Here is an 18334-nt window from a genome sequence, read left to right on the forward strand (position 1 = left end):
CCCACACATGTTCCTCTATATAAATACTACTCCACTACTTTAAATATTTTACTTTATCCCATTTCATAATTTTATCTAATTATAACCAAAATCAACTTCCTATATACTCATTAACAATAATACTTAATTTTATTTAATATTTTTTACACATAACAAAGATTTTTTTTCCACTATCAACCAAAAAAAAGAAGGAAAGAACTAAATTAGAAGTATTTTCATTAGCAGTAATGGTTGACATTTGGTGGTGGGATCAGATATCACTCTTGCATGTTCTTAGTTTCTTTCCGGCTGTTGTCGGTGTCATGATGTATCCTTCTGTATGAGATGTAGTAATTCCTGCTTCATTTTTTTTAGTATATCTTCCCTTTATTAGTTATACCTATTCCTTTCTCTTGTACCATCTTCAATATTTATGTACAATCAATACTTATGTAGAACTTTCTTTGCACGTTTTTAAATGTAATCCAATCATAACTTACTTACCTCAGCATCATAGTGTGTTTCATAGCCTAAAAAATACAATAAGAATTAAGCCTATTATACATGACTAATTTCAACGGTAATATAATATAAAGAAGCAATAAAATAAAGTGATTGCAGCGATTGTTGGAAAGTGTTTGCTTTGGTTTATTGTTTCGATAGTGGTTCTGTATCACATGAGCGTTTGTTTTTGGTGGTAAAAGGGTTAGACATTTGTTCTGTTATTGTCACAGAGCTTAGGATGAAATTCTGAAATTATGATTTAGATAAAAGTAAAAAGAGATGAAGAGACAAACTTCTATTCAAACCATGATTTTTCAAACTAAAAGTGAGACATGCATATTCGTCAAGGATAAAAGCGATTCACTCTTCAAGGTGATGCAAGATAAAAAGCATAAAAATAAATATTATCAAAACACAATATAGTTTAGGAAAAAATATTTGTACTGTACTTTTTTATGAGAAACAACAATAAGATGAGCAAAGTACAGAACAGACTTTGGTAGGAGTATTTTAAGTGAGTTGTTGCATGTTGAAAACTGGAATTTAATTGATTAAATGAGTAAGTTGATTAGAGATGGTTGGAATGTGTAATAAAAAATAAGCGAAGTGGAGAGGTGGTGGGCATGAGAGAGAGGACTGAATTTTGATTTTGGTTCTGATGCTATTAATAAAGCCAAATTGAGTGAACCCATTATACGGCGGATCTATCATACTGCTCTGCGTCTTCTGCTCTATCTCTGTCCTATTCCTTCCTGCCACAACCAAATTCGAATGAAAACGATGCTCAACACGCACTTATCTTCTTCATCTTTATATATATATATATATATATATATATATATATATATATATATATATATATATATATATATATATTTTTATTTATTTTTATTTTCTCTCTCTGTTATTAATTATCTGAACACCATGCTTCTCTCAAGTTAATAATTCATTTATACAAAAAATTAGAACAAAACCAACAACATAGATCAGAGAAAGATGGTCAACAGTTGAGTTGTTTAGACTTGTTACAAACTCAAATGCTTGGAGAGGATGAAACTCAAATCTATGCATCTCCAAGAAAATGTTCTTAGATTGGTTAGGAGTGTTTTAATAATTTAATTTTAAGCTTATAGTTTATTTTCTTTAATTTAATTAACCTGTTTTGGTAATATAATTTGTTTCGTATCAAAACTTTCAATTCGAATCAAATCCAAACGAACTTCGCTTGATTTTTAATACGATTTTATCAAAAACTCTTCAATTTAAATTGAAGTCTAATTTTGTATGAACTAGTTACTCTAAATTTAACTTAATTTCAATTTTTTTTATATAAATCTCACAAGCAAAGAACCGAACTTTTTAACTAGGGTATAATCAACTTTCAATTTTAAAATTTAATATTCATAAATTTTAAAAGCATTTTGAATTAAACCACGTGTCTTTATTTATCACAACAAAATGAAGTGGTGGAAAGAAAAAATAGACATATATTAGAAGTGATCATTTTTCATAGATGAGAATGTTCCATCTCATTTATGGGATGAGACTGTGAGCTTTGTGATTTATTTAATTAATTAAACTTTTTCTAGTGTGCTTAACTTTTAAAGTCCTTTCAATATGTTGTCTGATCATTGTATGTTTTCTTCTATAGTTCATTTACCACCTCATGTTTTTTGATGTGTTATATATATTCAGTTACACCTACATCAATGTACAAAGCTTGAAAAACGAGAGATGTTAAATGTGTTTTTGTTGGGTATGATGAAGTCAAAGAAATTTTATATCTTTATGGATGTGACGTTTAATGAGCATGAATGTTTTTATTGTTAATTGGAGACAATGAAAGTGAAGTGCATAATCATGATGTTAGTATGTTTGATATATTATATATAAAATTATACCGTGAAGATAAATTATCGTATGAGGATCATTGTGTAGGAAGTAAGTCAATCCTAAATATGAACATTTCTTTTCACCATAAAGTGTCTTCTGATCTTAACCAATTGACTCGATCTTCTTCACATTTTTGTGTTGACTCTTCAGAGGTACCTTCTCATCCTATCTCTGATAATACTAATGTAAATGAAATTAATCATGAAATTGTTTCTCTTCGTCACACTTTTGATAATACTCATTTAAGTGAAACCAATCATGAAATTGATTCTTATTTCTTTTAATTTATCTTTTTTTTTAATTCTCTATAATCTTTTTTCAAATATAAACGAGCCATAAATGTATAAATCAAACATTATGACAACATATCACGTCTTTAAATACAAAAGAAATCCTAACCAAGTTTTAAGGCAACTTAGTGTTAGCAGTCATCAGTAAATTAAAACTATAAAGTAGAAAGAGAAGACGATATAATACTTTAATACTTTTTTACAGTATTTTTTTCATCATATGTAGTTTATTTTATTTTATTTTCCTTTCCTGAAATTATGATTAATTAATTAATTTTACCTTTTTCATATTTTATTTTTAAATGAATACCTTTTACACTGTTTGTATTATTATTATAATTAAAATTATAAATGAAAGTCACACTTGACTTAACTAACACGTAATTTAGTGCACCCTATGTATCTCAGCATCAAATGTACAGGAGAATCATGTTCGCTATCAGTTACCACTAATAAATAAATCACTGTCAGTGTTTTGGTGTTTTCTACTACATCACTTTTAGATATTAAATATAATTAGCATTCAAATTACAAAGTAACATAGTAAAAAATTTTATATAATACCTGTCCCGTAAAACTACATCTAATTTAAATATTTTAACGATTACAATTTTATATTATAATCAGCATACCGTGTAAATCTGTTAGTAAGTTTAAACATAATTTTAATTTCTGTAAATATATAGAAGTGTTTTTATTCATCTTTTTCTACCATCCACCAAATAACGAGGAATTTAAATATCTGATGTCAGTGATGGCAAAACAACAAAAATTATATAATAATTAAAGTCATAAATAGATGACACTAAAAAATCACAAAAAGAGATTGTTTATAGTTATGTTGTCCTATCTATAATGAGTATTGAAAAATGCTTAAACACTCACTAACCACCATCTCAAATTTTGACAATATACATTGAGTTTCATTATAAAATTTTATACGTATTTTTATATTTGAATTAAAATCTAATTTTTAAAAAAAAATTCCATTTAATAAATATGAAAAATTCTTTTTTTATTAAATAACTACTCAGATATGATTTAATAGGTAATTATTTATATAAAATTTATTCTATTATAAAAAATTATATATATATATATATATATATATATAAAATTTTAAATGATAAAAATTTACTTTTAGACTTTGAACGTCAGATATATTTTAATTTCAAAAGTAAAGTTAAAAGTGCACTTAAAAAAAATTTCTTTTTTATTGTTTTTACATATTCATTATACCTATATGGTTGTAATATATGATGGATAATATTTGTATTTAGATTAAAGATGTTTCTACCCTTTAATAGTGAAAATTAAATATTTAAATTTTAGAAAGGTATAAATTTAGTTTTTTAATTAAAAATGGTTAGGTTTTATTTGATTTTTTAAATATATTTTATAATAATATTTAAACTATTACACATTTTTACTTTAATATTAATTAAAAAATGACATTTAAAACATAAATAAATTTAACAAAATTTAATTAAAAAAATTAAATCTAAATAATTTTAAATGTAAAAAATTAACTTAGAACAAAATTTTAATACAAAAACTAATTCTAATTTTACCCTCAAAATTATAAATCTACAAAAAATAACTTCTCACAGTAAAATACGAACAATGAATTAAACATCACATCAAATTTTTGTTAGGAACAATAGTAATTACACACAATTTAACATTTTTAATATTGAATTAAAATAAAATAATAAAAAAAGTTAAATATAAAAATCTAATTAAAAGATATAAAACTTTTAAGTAGTTAATAAAACAGACAAATTTAATAAAAGTTTAATTTAAATTATTCACAAGTGATTTGAAGTTAGATACTGGTATTTATCATATTCATGGATATGGCTCCGATCGTACACTCCAATTTGATAGTAGAATGATCGTACTTTCCTATGCTTTTTAGGCGCCAAACTCAAAAGACCTTTGCCGCCAATTCTTCTTCCGTACATGCTAAGAAAAGCTAATAGTAGATTTAGGGTAATAGGTATTAACATATTCTATTTGTAATAGAGAAATTTTAACATAAACATTTTATTTTATTAATTTTGCTAATGATTAAGATAATAATTATTATATATGTTTATTAGGACAATTCTTTCGGAAGCAACAGATTAAATAATAATTTGGTTACTTTAACTATTAATAGAATTCAAATAAAAATAAAAATAAATTTTTTTATATTAAAATTATAATTTTATTCCTTTTATATTAAAAATTAATTATAGTGATGGCGGTTGCGGTGAATCTACCATTTACTTATTAAAAAGAAAAGATTTCACAGGTGGAACACAACAAATATTAATGAAGATTAATACAAGTGATGTAAAGGACTAAAATGTAAAAAAATTAAATAGAAATAAGATTATCGGTGTAAAAAAGATAAAATAAAGAAGAGTGTGATATAGAAAGTGACAGCGAGTTATCGTTTTGAGTGGCCCATTTATTATTTTATTCTGCTTCCCGCCATTGCCATTGCCACTGCCACTGCTTCTTCTCTTTTCTGTTCCTTCAAACTCAGATTTGGCGGGAAATGGACTTTATGGATACACGTGCACACCCTTCAAACAAAATTACCGCTACTTTTTATTTAATAATTATTTACATTGAATAAAGCTAATTATTGAATATAGAAAACACTCTAATCTAACTTTAGGAACAACTCCCATTAAACTCATTGTTATTGACACAACAGCGTGCAACCTAGTAAGCTTTTGATTTTGAATACATAAAAGAAAGATATGTAGGTGAAAAGCAGGAAAGAACAATTCCAAGATTTGAGAGCATTAAAACTGAAGTTTGCATTTTGCATCTGCATATTTGAAAGTATAGTGGAGTTTAATTTATGGGTGAAAGAAAGGGTGAAGAGCATTTAATAAGGTGCAATGAATAATGCTAAGGTTCCTGAATCACAGCTTATGCATCTTTACCCACTCACGGGATTTTTGCGGATACTTCCACACACGGAATTTTCTGCAATAAATGCCACATCTTTTTCTTTCTTCTTTCACGTTTTTAAACTAATAATGATATTTTGATAATATTTCTTTATAATATTTTAACATAATTTACGTGTCATTCCGAAATTAGTTTAAAATTACTTCACAGTCTAAATTAAAATAGTTCTCGCTTTACAAATTAATTAATTGTTTTCGTGTGGGACTTTGGTTTATGATAGAAATAAGATGAAGCGTGGAAGAGTATTTTGTTGATGTAGCGAGTGACAATGGTTTGGAACAGCTGGTGAATGAAGATGATGGCAGGTTTGTTCATAATGGTCATTAACTGTTCGAGAATGTTGTACGCACGTACGTACGTCTCATTATCACACTCTGTTCTTCATATTTTCTATTTTTAATTATATTTGTTCTCTATTTTATTTATAAATACTAATAGATTTTTTATACTTGTTATTTGGATAAGATTTGTTAGTGTTTAGAGGGCTTTGGTGGATCTGCGATACCGATTATTGTTGATTATTCCATTGTATGTACATGTTTTTTTTAGCGTTAAGTTTTTTAGTCTCGTCAGATAGTATTTGTAGATGCATTATGATGTTAAAATTAATAGACAATTAATTTGTATAATATTAATGTAATAATGTATATTTATAAAAGTCTTTATAATTATTATTATAAATTTTTATTTTTTTTCAATCTAATTTAGACTCAAACATATTTTAATTGATATTAACAAACTCATTTGTAATTATTTATATTATTTAACCATCATGCAACCAGTTAATTAAGTTATTTGATCGAGATAGTCAGTCAAAAAGAGTTCGATACAGGATAGTTATTAAAAAAAACTCATTAAGATAATCGTTCAAGAAAAATTTGGTCTAGAATAATTAGCCAAATGTGTTATGAGTATTAAAGTTTAAGTTTTTCGATTAATGATTGACCATCCAAGATTAATGATTGACCATCCAATATTAACCAAACTAACATATTGTATACAAGTCCTATTAAAAGATAAAATAAATTATTATTTCTTTAAGATCGTTTTCGTTTCTTAATTATAAAAAATAATTAATCAGATTAGAAAAATCCATGACACCTAATGCAAACTGAAAATCTTGATCAGTCCTATGAAATACGGAGCTGGTGGATTGATCACTTGGCCCTTAAAAAATAAAAAACATATATTTTATAAAATCATACATAATTAAGTAAAATGTATGTATTAAGTAAAAAAATGGATGAATTAGTTAATAACACATCATAAAAAATAAAATCCTTTTATGTTACTGCTCTGTACGTTTTATTTTAAATTGATTAATTTTGATAATTAGACTTATTATATAAAACTTAAAAAAAAAATATTTAGTACGTACGGTCCACCCTTCCTAAGGTTTTCTTGGTGGAGTGAATATGCTACACTCAACCAAATTAATGCTGGCTTGGTAAATCAGTCTGCCATATTAGACATATTTTGTTATACCTAATTTAAATCAATAAAAAATTAATAGTGATACAGATTTTAAAAAAAAAATTGAATTACACCAACCCAACTAAGAATGGATTAGCTCGATTTTAAATGAGTTGGAAAATACAAGATTAATTTAAATGACAACATTCAATATACTATTATATAGGATAATAAGATGGTATTATACACAGTAAAAATATTTGTGATTGGTCTATGAAGATAATTTTCATCTACGAAGACTGATTATTAGAAAAATGCTTAAACAAAGTAAAATATCTTATGTTACTGTATTTCTTAAATAATTTATCATAATTTTATTCCTACACCATTTTGTATTTTTTATATCTATAAAAGTTAAAGAAACTATCATAAGAATAAATATTGTACAATATTTCAACATAACAAGATGAAATTGTTAATTTATTTTCACATTAAAGTCAAAGTATATATACTTTGAGTGTAAGATTACGAGTAATTATCTAATAAATAAAAAATCTTATTACAAAATAAGTTTCAAAATATAAAAATTATTATAAAAAATGAACTTTTAAGTTTTAATTTAATTTTATAAAACTAATTTCTTAAAATTCACATTTTAACATCATATTTTAATCATATGAAATTTATGTTAATAAAATTTGTTATTTATTAAACTTACCATATCATTTATTATAAAACTACTATTACTATTTGGTTTCACATTCAAAATATATACTTTTTGATATAAAGAATATTAAAGATCTCATATCAAATAAAAGTAAAACAAACTCATAATAATATAAATTTTATTTTGTAAGTCAATTTTATTTGTAAATAAATTCAAATTTATCTGATAAGATGAAATGATACTTTTAAATCTTGGGTGAAAAGAAAGGAGGTTGGGAGTAAAATCTTATCTTTCCACATCCAAGTAATTGAACAAAAACTCTACATATATTCGGTCAAAACAAGTCAATTATCAAGATTTATTCATGTCTACTGAATCAAACTTCTATTAAGCATACATACTTATAGAAAAAACAAAACCTATTAAAAGTGATCATAAACTATTTGTTTTATAGGAGTGATAGTGTGGTAGTAGTTTGAGATAAGGAATAGAGCGTAATGATTGTGAAGAAAGCAATCAAGGAGGTTGATAAGAGGAAGAAATGTAGCAGTAATTATTGGAGTTGGTGGTGTTGAGGCGTGCGAATTGATTGGCATGTTCATGAGCATGAGTTGTTGTGTGAATTGGAATGTTATGAGGTGTTGACGAGGCAGATGAAGATGAAGATTTGAAGCTTTGAATGTGAGCAAAGGGAGATGAAAAGAAAAAAATAGGATATTAATTTTGATGGGTTATGAAGGAGTATAGACAGGAGGGAAGAAAAGCAAGAGAACAATGGTAATAAGGAGTAATAATACAACGTTCTAGGTCAAATGCCCTAATCATTGTGTCCTTTGCTTTTATTAGTGACGCATAATATACTGGCTAAAACCACAATTAAAGATCCCAATTCATGGGGTCACCAACACAACCCCAACACCCAACAACATCATATTCACCTGTGGGTTCCATTCTCATTCATGTCTCAAAAAATATCCCCCTTGGACAAACTTACAAATACCTAATCCTGTTTATGTTAGTGTGAACTTATTTTTATACATGTAACAGTTATATGTAATGTTATTCTAAAAACATATAACGATCAATATATCTATCTATCAATGTAGAAGATTAATCTATAATATCCGCGTATCTTACCTTTTATTTAAATTCATAATGTTTAATGATTGATTTTCGTTAGATACAAATAAATTTGACAACTAATGCATTATGTTTATGCTTATCACATTAATATTAAATAACTGAATTAACATATACGACACTTTTAGCTTCACCGAATTTAGGTATAGTCAAGTGATTAAATTTTAGTTATATATACGATAACAGATTAATTTTAATCATTAGACCAAATAAATAGTCAAAATAATACTTTTAAATTTTGTGTGATACTTATGTAAAATGGACTAATGTCTCTTACTCGGTGTCAAACTGAAAAACCATCAACATAAAAAATGACCAAATAAATTGTTATAAATAAAATGATAAGTTCGATGTTGGCCATAAAGTTTGGTCAACGTAACAAAATCATTTTATGTCGAACTCCTACCAAGCTCGTACTTTGTAAAATATATGATGAGTTGGACATCAATCACATAACCGATCAACGTCTTAAATGTGTTCGAAGTCAATTTTGGTAGTTCATTGACATCTAATATGACGTCGAACTACTGTCGAGTTTAGGCTGACAAATGTCGAGCTTGACTGTTGAGCTGTCGAGCTCAAACTTCCAAATTGTGCATAAATGAACCATACGTCGTTTGAAATCTTCAAAGTCGATGTTTAAAGTTGTTTAGACATCAGTATGGCTAAATAACCGTTATCAGCCTATGTTGAAATAATTAAAAACCTGGATCAAAAAGATGTTTCACTGTCCTTATACCACTTTAGACATCAGAGGATCATAGGACTGACATTTAAATGTGTTCAAATCAATAAAAAAATGTAACGCAAAAGTGGATTTTGAGTATCCATTAGACGTTGGCCAATTAGGGCATAAATGTCTAATGATGTATGATATGGGTTAGGCAAGGTGTTCGACGTTATATGCTATTTTAACTTAAAAAAACATTGCGATACAGTGCATTTTGCTCAGTGTTTATGTGTGCTCGCTGTTCTCATGCTTTCAAACCTACTTCAGCGACAACTTCGACATCCACCAAATGTAATTTCTGTTTTATTTAACAAAAATGCATGTTCATTGCATGCTTTGAGTATGATTTTCTTTCATTTTGATCGACTATTTTCATGTGTGTACATTATTTTAAGCAACGATGAGTTCTCTTTTCTCTCTCGCCGGTGGTCACTCTTCAACTCCCGTGTTGATTCCTCCCCCAAATATATACTGTTAATTTTCTGAATGGGTAGGGTCTAACCTTGTAAGAGTTAAAAATTTGAGATTGATAAGAGTTTGTTACTGATACAATATGGATCGAAGTTGGGTAAATGAACATCCCATGAGGGAAGAGTATGAAAATGAGGTTTTGAGTTCTTGCAATAAGTTAACGAACATGCAAACTCTATGAATGAGTCATATTTTTGTTTTTGTGTTCGCTATCTTAATCAAATACACCAAGATTTGGGCAACATACGTGGTTATTTATTCATCTTCGATATGCAGTGCAGATCAATGGTATGTTAAAACATTCACAAAAGTTCGTGCTCAATTATATAAATCCTGTCGCTCAATGCACTTGAACGTCAGTTTCTCTTTTGTCTGTCCTCAATGAGCATCGGTTTCACATAAGGTCGATGTCCTTCGACTTCTGCTTTTCTCTTTGACGTCTTCAATTATGATGTCAGAGTTTGGATTGATGTCAAAGATTAAAAATAACGAACATCAAAATTCGTTTTTGTAGTAGTATGAGAAACAACTCAATATGAATAAATGTTTATGAAAGTTAATTTAGTTTATGAATTTTTTCAATTATATGATTCACATAAAATATTTGATAAACTAAATGGAATTTAATAAAATAAAAGAACCTACTAGTTATTATGCGAAATTATATTAAAAGAAGAAACTGATGGTAACCAACTTGAAAAAAGTTGGTTAATAAAAGAAATTATGATTTTCTTTTTATCACAAGGTTCTTTCTCACTTAATCATCAAGAAAAAAAAAAGAGAAAGAAAGATAAAGATATATATAGGAAAAAAGAGACGGAAGAACAAGAAGATTAAATAACGCATTATTAGATCTCTCATGTATTAAGGTAGAAAATTAATAAATTAACCTAGTAAGTAATTTTGTTAAATAAATTAAAAATGTAGAAAACTAGAAATTAATTTATATGTGGTATCAGAATTTTTGTTATTAAATTTATAATTCTCCTTTATGATGTTTCTTTCAAATTAATATGAATCCTGAAATTTAAATCTTCATTTGTGAAATTGTTAGGAATCCCTTATGTTTTTCCTATGTGATAACCATATTTATCAAAATATAGTCTCTAATTAAAAACAAACCATGACCAAGTTCTCTATATATAAGAGCTGTCACAAACAGGTAATTCGGTTCGACCCGACCCGACTCACAACGGATTGGTTATTTAGTGAGTCAATTCAACCCGGTTCACTTATTAGCAAGCTGAAAAAAATTGAACCCGGCTTAATCCATCATGCGTTGGTTGGTTAAACGAGTTGACTCACTAACTCACTTAATTATAAGTTTTTTTTTAATTCAAATCTAAATAAGTTTCACTCTAAGATGATGTTAAACTTCAAAGACATTCAAAATAAAAAAAAATATCATACAATCTAAGCGTAATTAAAAAATAAGCCCAAAAAGCGCACAAATAAGTTTTTAATATTGATAATTTTTGTATCACTTGTCCATCTATAATATTATAATATTATAGTTTTAAATAGATAAATCTATAATATTTTTCTCTCTTAAAATATTTATTTTTTTATCTCATCTACAATATAATAAAAAAATGCTAAATAATAATATTAAAACATAAAATAATAAATAATTAAATTAAATTATTTCATATTTGTTGAATAGAACACACGGATGTTCTTAAATTAAGATTCTTGGTACGTAATACTGAATAAGAAATAAGAAATTAAAACAAAAATCAAATATTAAAGCATGAGTATATTAATCTACAAATAAAAATACTAATTTATCAAGTTTAAAAATTGTAAATAATAAAGTTATCACAAATTACTTTTTAATAAATACAAGTGAAACTTAATCAGAACTAAGTAAGCACAAGGTGTGTACAAGTTTAAGAACAAATAGAAAAGAAAGTTATAAGAACATTTCATAATACTCGCACCAATTCGTTTACGAATGCAAAAACATCATTACCTTCACTTTTACACTTTATTTTACACCAATCCGTATATGGCCAATTACACATTCTCTAATGTATCACCAATTGTCATAATCAGATCCCAATGCATGATCAACTGTATACTTTCTAAGAAAAAAAAACGTACTTGTCAAAATGAAATTTTAAATATAATTATAACAAAACACCAATGATACATTCCTTACCTTTTTCATCACTCCACCAACCATAGCTGTTCATTAATTAAAAATTTGTTTGATTCAAATTTGAAACGAAAGAAACAATTAGTGATTGAATTGGTTTGACTTAAAGAATTTATTGGATCAAACGTCTCCAATGAATTCATCTATTAAATTTCATTTAATTTTTTTTTTCTGTTTTTTCGGTGAAACATTAATAATTATACATAATTTTCTGACGTAATGATTGGGCCGTATTATCTATTGTTTTATTCGTTGATTTGATTTCTCACCGTGTCTAAAAAAAACATCTTTATGACCAAACAAAAAACTTCGACTTTACGAGATTGTTTTGAAATAAAGTACTTTTTATATATATAATTTTTAAACTTTTACAAAAAAAAAGTCCTTTCTATTATCCGTTTTTCCGATTATAAGCCTTTGCCAAGGATGATGTGGTAATAGGTTTAGTTGGCTTAGGTCAAATTATAAAAAAAAGTGAGTGAAATCGGTCTTACTAGCCAAAGAAACATGCCTAAACAGTAAGTGTTGTATGTCCTTTCAACATTAGCTCAACATTGATGTCTAGGAATAATGTTCCATAAAGTGATAACATATATTTTGATGTTTTTTTGTCGTCATTTTTTTTCAGTTAATTTTTTGATTATCCAATTTGTTACTCATCCACCAAAACATGACATGTTTTATTTAGTATATTTGCAATAATTACACAGAAGAAGTTGTCTTCGGTCTCAAACACTGGGTTAAAATAGGAGTTGGTTCTGTTACTCTGTTATGTCCTATATATCCTCATCAACAATTCAAATTTTATCTACAAGGAGAGTTTATCAGAGAAAAAGTAACACAGAATATATATATATTTTCATCCTCGTTTCACAGTAAACTTAATCACTTTTCTTAACTATTATCAATTTAATCTTACGATGGAATGAATCTAGCAATCTAAATTGTATTACTTTATTAAAATATAAAAGATAATTATGAAGCATGTGAGTAGTATAGTGCGAAAGAGAAGGGGTTGCTTAGAACGTAGAAGAGTGGAAAAGGAGAAAGAGAATTGCAAAATGGGATAATTGGATATGATTGTTTGCAATGATGAGTGATGCCAATCCTTATCAGTTTGTTTGTGCTGGAAATAAGTAATTTGGTAGTTTGAGAAGCAAATAAAAAGCAGAATGTCAAAGGATGTATCCAGAAGCAAATACAAAACAGAAAAGATACTCATTATATTTGATATCACATAATCGTGGAGAATTGGATGTTGGAGTGGTTTACATTTCACAATACGCTGAGAAAGGCATGATCAAGAATCATTATGGCAATTTAAAAAAAATAAAAAAGGGAATTAACGTGCTTATGCATCAGGCTATTTTCCAAATTTCCAATTCTGCCTGCAAACAAAAAGTCAATCTTGAATGGTGTGGATATAAGGACCCCACCACCTATATTTTGAATTTACACAAAACTTCAAATAAAAGCCAGCTTCGGCGGCAGATCTATCTATAATCACCATTAACAAATTTACAACAACGATTCAAAAATACCAGACGCATCTTATAATCAAAACCAATTAAACAAGTGAAAGTGAGGCTTTGGCCATTAATAGAATTTTCAAATTTCAAATTCATCTACGCTTTTATATATTTTTATAACCTCTTTTAGCAATCTATTCAAACACTTCCCTATTTTTTTTAATATTCTTTTTTAGAACGAGAATATAAGTAGTATCCACAGTCCGTTTCAGTTCGATAACATTAGTGTTGATGATATTTTTCAATATTTACTCCAACTGCATATTTAACATTCAAATTTAATATTCCGTACTAACCCGTATAATCTTTTATAAAATTCACAAATAATAAATTTAAATTAAAAAAAAAATTATACATAAGATGAGTTGAATCCATGAATTTAACACTCAAACCTAAAACCTAATTTCAAGATTATGAATTTGATTAAATTGAGTTTAATTCAATCTTGTCTTTAGAAAAAAAATTAAAAAGAAACTGATTTTTTATAATTTTACAAGAATAATTTATTAATTAAAATATATATAATTTTGTATTCTATTTAAAACGTGAAAGTTTAATGGTAGGAACATGGGTATCTTAATTTTGACATATTTTTTACGATAAATGTTTCTTCATATCAAAACTAATAATGTTTATTTTTTTAGATATAATTGAGATCCTTTCTACTATTGATGTTAGAGTAAAATTATTTTTCAACCAATATTAATTAGAATTTTTTTAGTAAACATTGATGTTATTTTTTCGACTGATATCTTAACAACTTTCTTATAAATACTCATAGTAAAATAATAAAAAAAAGTCGAATATATATTTTGTTTCTAAACAATTGATGGAAAAAAATGTATTTTATCATTTTTCCAAAAAATGTATCAATTTAATCTTAATACTTAATTAAAAAAAATGTAAGATGTTCTCAATAACAAACAATGTTAAAAAATTTCTTTCCTTTTTGTAACTCTTTTCACTTCTTATGGAGATGGGGTTTTGAAGTCCTTGTTTAAGGGTGAGTGGAGGCAGGCCATTCACATTGTCATAAACCTTTCTCAGCAACTCCAAAACCTTATTCTTATGGTTTTAGTGAATAAAAGTGAAGATTGTATAGATGATTTGAAAAAGAGATATTAAAAGAGAAGAAGATGGAGGGAGTATATGAGAGCATATTGTTAAAATATGGTTTGTCCTTGAATGATGGGAAGTGGTATGGCAATGAGATTTGAATGAAAGAGTGTTAAGATTAGGAGTGGACAAATGGCAGCTGTGTTCTGCAAACAAAAACAGGGACAAATGTTTCCAACTACTGGGCCATCTTCTTACATTAATAATATTACCAAAATAACTTTTCATTTTTTAAATTTCAAAATTCCCACTGCCTCAAAAGGACCCTGAAACCTTAATAAAAGCAGATTGTCTTCAACATTCTATGCTCCAACTCCCTACAACTATCACCACTGTCTTCTCTCTCTCTCTTTCTCTCTCTCTCTCTCCCTCTCTCTCATCTCACATAACCATAATCACTTCCTTACCCATCCCAACTACCACCATGGCTGATGCTGCCCTCTGGCTTCCCTCGCACTTCCTTGCCGCCCACGACCATCACATCAACAACGTCCACTTCCACGCCCCTTTCGCCTTTCCTTCCGAGTTCCCCTACGACCTTGGACTCTCTTCTCCGCCGCTCGAATCTCTGGCCGGCTCCACGGAGACCCAAAGCAGCGACGGCGAAGAGGACTTCTTAGCCGGCCTCACTCGCCGACTCAGTCAGTCCTCGCTTAACGAAACTCGCAAACACCTCTCTACGCTGCCTATTCAACCCGACAACCGAACATTCTCGGAGATTCCGAGGAAGACTCAGGGTTTAGTCGGCTCCCCGCAGTCTACGCTTACCGGATTCGGGAGCTGGTCGGGTCGAAGCGCCGGTTCCGGCGACGGAAGCCCGAACGGGTACTCGCGCGTACCTTCGCCCTCGACGACTCCATTTGACGAAAACAACGACCCCTGGGAAGCTATATACGCTGCCGCCGCACAAGTCGCAAGGTTGAAGATAAATAACAACCATGTTTCTGAGTATGACTTTCAGAAGAGCAGGGGATTTCTTACTCATTCTCGTCCCAACCAGTGTTTCAGTCAGGTAAACAAGCTTTTTTTGTTATTATTTCGTCACTTGGTTCCTTATTTGCCTTGTCGCATTGATATACACTCTGTTTTAGTCTTATTACCGGTCTTATGCGGGGATTCTCATAATGACTGATGTTCTGTTGGTTCCGTAGGTTGCGACACCGAAGCAGCAGTCCGGTTCGGTTTGGGGAAGGCCAACCAAGCCTAACTGGGTTGTTCAGCAGCAACAGGTTCAGGTTCAGAACAGAGCGCGTGAGTTTGGCCATGAGAGTATGAATGTGAAATGCACTCGTCCTACATGTTTTCCCCAATCTGCATGGTCCCCTAGTCAAGTTCAGCAACAAAACAGTCGGGTGCAGTTTGGCGGATCCGGGTCTCGGGTTGCTGTAGGTACAGGTGGATCTTCTGTGAAAAGGGGATGCGGTGGAACTGGGGTGTTCTTGCCTCGTCATTATGAAACAACCCCTTCTGAACCTCGCAAGAAAACTGGTGAGGAGTTATTTGCTTTTACTTGTACCTTTCTCTCTCTTGCCTCTTCTCTGTATATCTCAGTTGTTTTGGTGGTTGATTTTGTCTTATGGTGTGCTTTTAATCTGGTCAGGCTCTGCTCCTGTCTTGTTACCGGCAAAGGTGGCTCATACTTTGAACTTTAATATCGATGACCTAAATGGGGCTAACCAACAACGCTTTACTAATGCCTTTGCTTCGGATTACGGTGAGTTAGTATTTACAGTATCATATTTCGAACAAGTAGAGTTTTTGGCATGTGTATTGAACTCACTTTTCTTAAATTTTATTTTCGGTTACAGACGCGATTTTGGCGAGGAAAAAGGCGCTTCTGATGCAGCAGAGACTGAGTGTTCGACAAGAAGAGGCAGCTAACTGTGAAATTCGCCTACCGCAAGAGTGGACTTACTGACGCTTTTGACTCTGGCAACCAAAGAAGCTCTGATTTCTCCAAGGAAAACTCGTATGGAGAAGAAGTGAAATAGTTTTTGGTAGCCTTGTTTGGTTGACAGAAGACGAAATTGAAGAATGCGTTTGGCTAGTTTAGTTCAAATAAGGCATCTCATCCACTTTTTCTTCCTAGTTCCAGTTCTGGGAAGAAAAGCTAGGAAGCAGCTTTTGGGACCTGGTTTAGTTTTAGTGGAAGAAATAGTGAAAGGATAGCAGATTAGGAAGGGTTTTTTCCTTTTTATTTTTCATTTACCCTTTTAATATTAATATTATTATTAGTTGTAATAATAACAATAATAAGATAAAATCTGGTCGTTTTCTTTGGCGTTATTATGGTTATGGTGATACTGATAGGGCTAAGGTGCAAGGTATGGCCAAGTTTGAAATGAAGCGATGTTGGTTTCGCTATGGTGTATTGTATGTTTATAAGTTTGACTATGTAATAAAATGATGGTTTGTGCATTTTGAAGATCAGTGTGTGAGTTTTAGGGTTGTGATGATGAAGATAATTTGAAAGAAAAAGGAGGGGAGAAAGATATTTGGTAAGATGGCATTGAATTTGAATCTGATTTTGGGATATGATGTGATATGATTGTGGTGATGTTATTGAGTTGGGTCCAATCTAATCCATGGTTTTTCTTTTTTCCTAAAAGTGGCAACTAACGATCTGGTGATTTTGACTAGGTCCGACTTCGCCATCATCCACACTAGTATTTATAAATTATCCTTTTCTCAATTATTTTTCCTTTCAAAATATTGTGTTTGGGAACATGTGGTGTGTTGTGTTGTGTCCTCTACCCTAGCTATTCCATTATTTTATGGGTGTAACTACCAGTACTTTTCATCCCCATTATTTTAACTTTTACACCCTTCCATTCATTTTCTTCACAGATACTACTACTACTACTACTATCTTTACCCAAAATATCATTACTGTTCGATAATATTTCCTATTATCCACTAAATAGTAAATAGATGGCTATTATAATATTTACTGTTACATTATGGTTTAATAAATATTTGTTACAAAAATAATTTATGAACGAATGCAATGTATATTCAAGAAATTTATAAATACAGTCTTTAAACGAATCTCAATACTTAAACCAATTATATTGTACTCCTTGTTGGAATAATTTACGCAAAAAAATTAGTTCTTCAAGAAAAATTGATTGCATATATAAATTTAATGAGAAACGGTTTCAATTTTAATATGTTTAAGATTGACCTGTTATATGAAGATATGCTTTTATTGTTTTTTAATTCGTTTCTAATTTCCACCCTCATTGGATATCGTGGGAGATTATTAATGTATGGAGCAACTATCAGTTTTGGACAGCTGTTACTTTATTATATTAATACACTTCTATATAAGAAGCGACTGAAGTTCGTTGTAATTCAGTTTTATTATTCTTTCTTTGCTGTTACTTGGTTTTTAATACAATGCTAATTTCACAGCCAAAGTTAATTTAAATATTTTATATTTTAATGATGTAAAAATTGCTGGTCTCATTTTTA

At 29.1% G+C, this 18334-nt stretch overlaps 1 protein-coding gene across 1 annotated transcript; it reads left to right on the forward strand.

The window, feature by feature from the left end:
• Positions 1 to 15172: 15172 nt before the first annotated feature.
• On the forward strand, positions 15173 to 17285 carry LOC124840349 (uncharacterized). Its single transcript, XM_088115352.1, has 4 exons — positions 15173 to 15872; positions 16012 to 16348; positions 16461 to 16574; positions 16669 to 17285. Exons 1-4 carry the CDS (start codon positions 15285 to 15287, stop codon positions 16776 to 16778), a joined length of 1149 nt encoding a protein of 382 aa, XP_087971478.1. The 5' UTR covers positions 15173 to 15284; the 3' UTR covers positions 16779 to 17285.
• The last annotated feature ends 1049 nt before the right edge of the window (positions 17286 to 18334 follow it).

This window comes from Vigna umbellata, chromosome 5 (assembly GCF_029865625.1).
Source record: "Vigna umbellata cultivar VRB3 chromosome 5, Vumbellata_1.0, whole genome shotgun sequence".
In the NCBI taxonomy this organism is placed as follows: Eukaryota; Viridiplantae; Streptophyta; class Magnoliopsida; order Fabales; family Fabaceae; genus Vigna; species Vigna umbellata.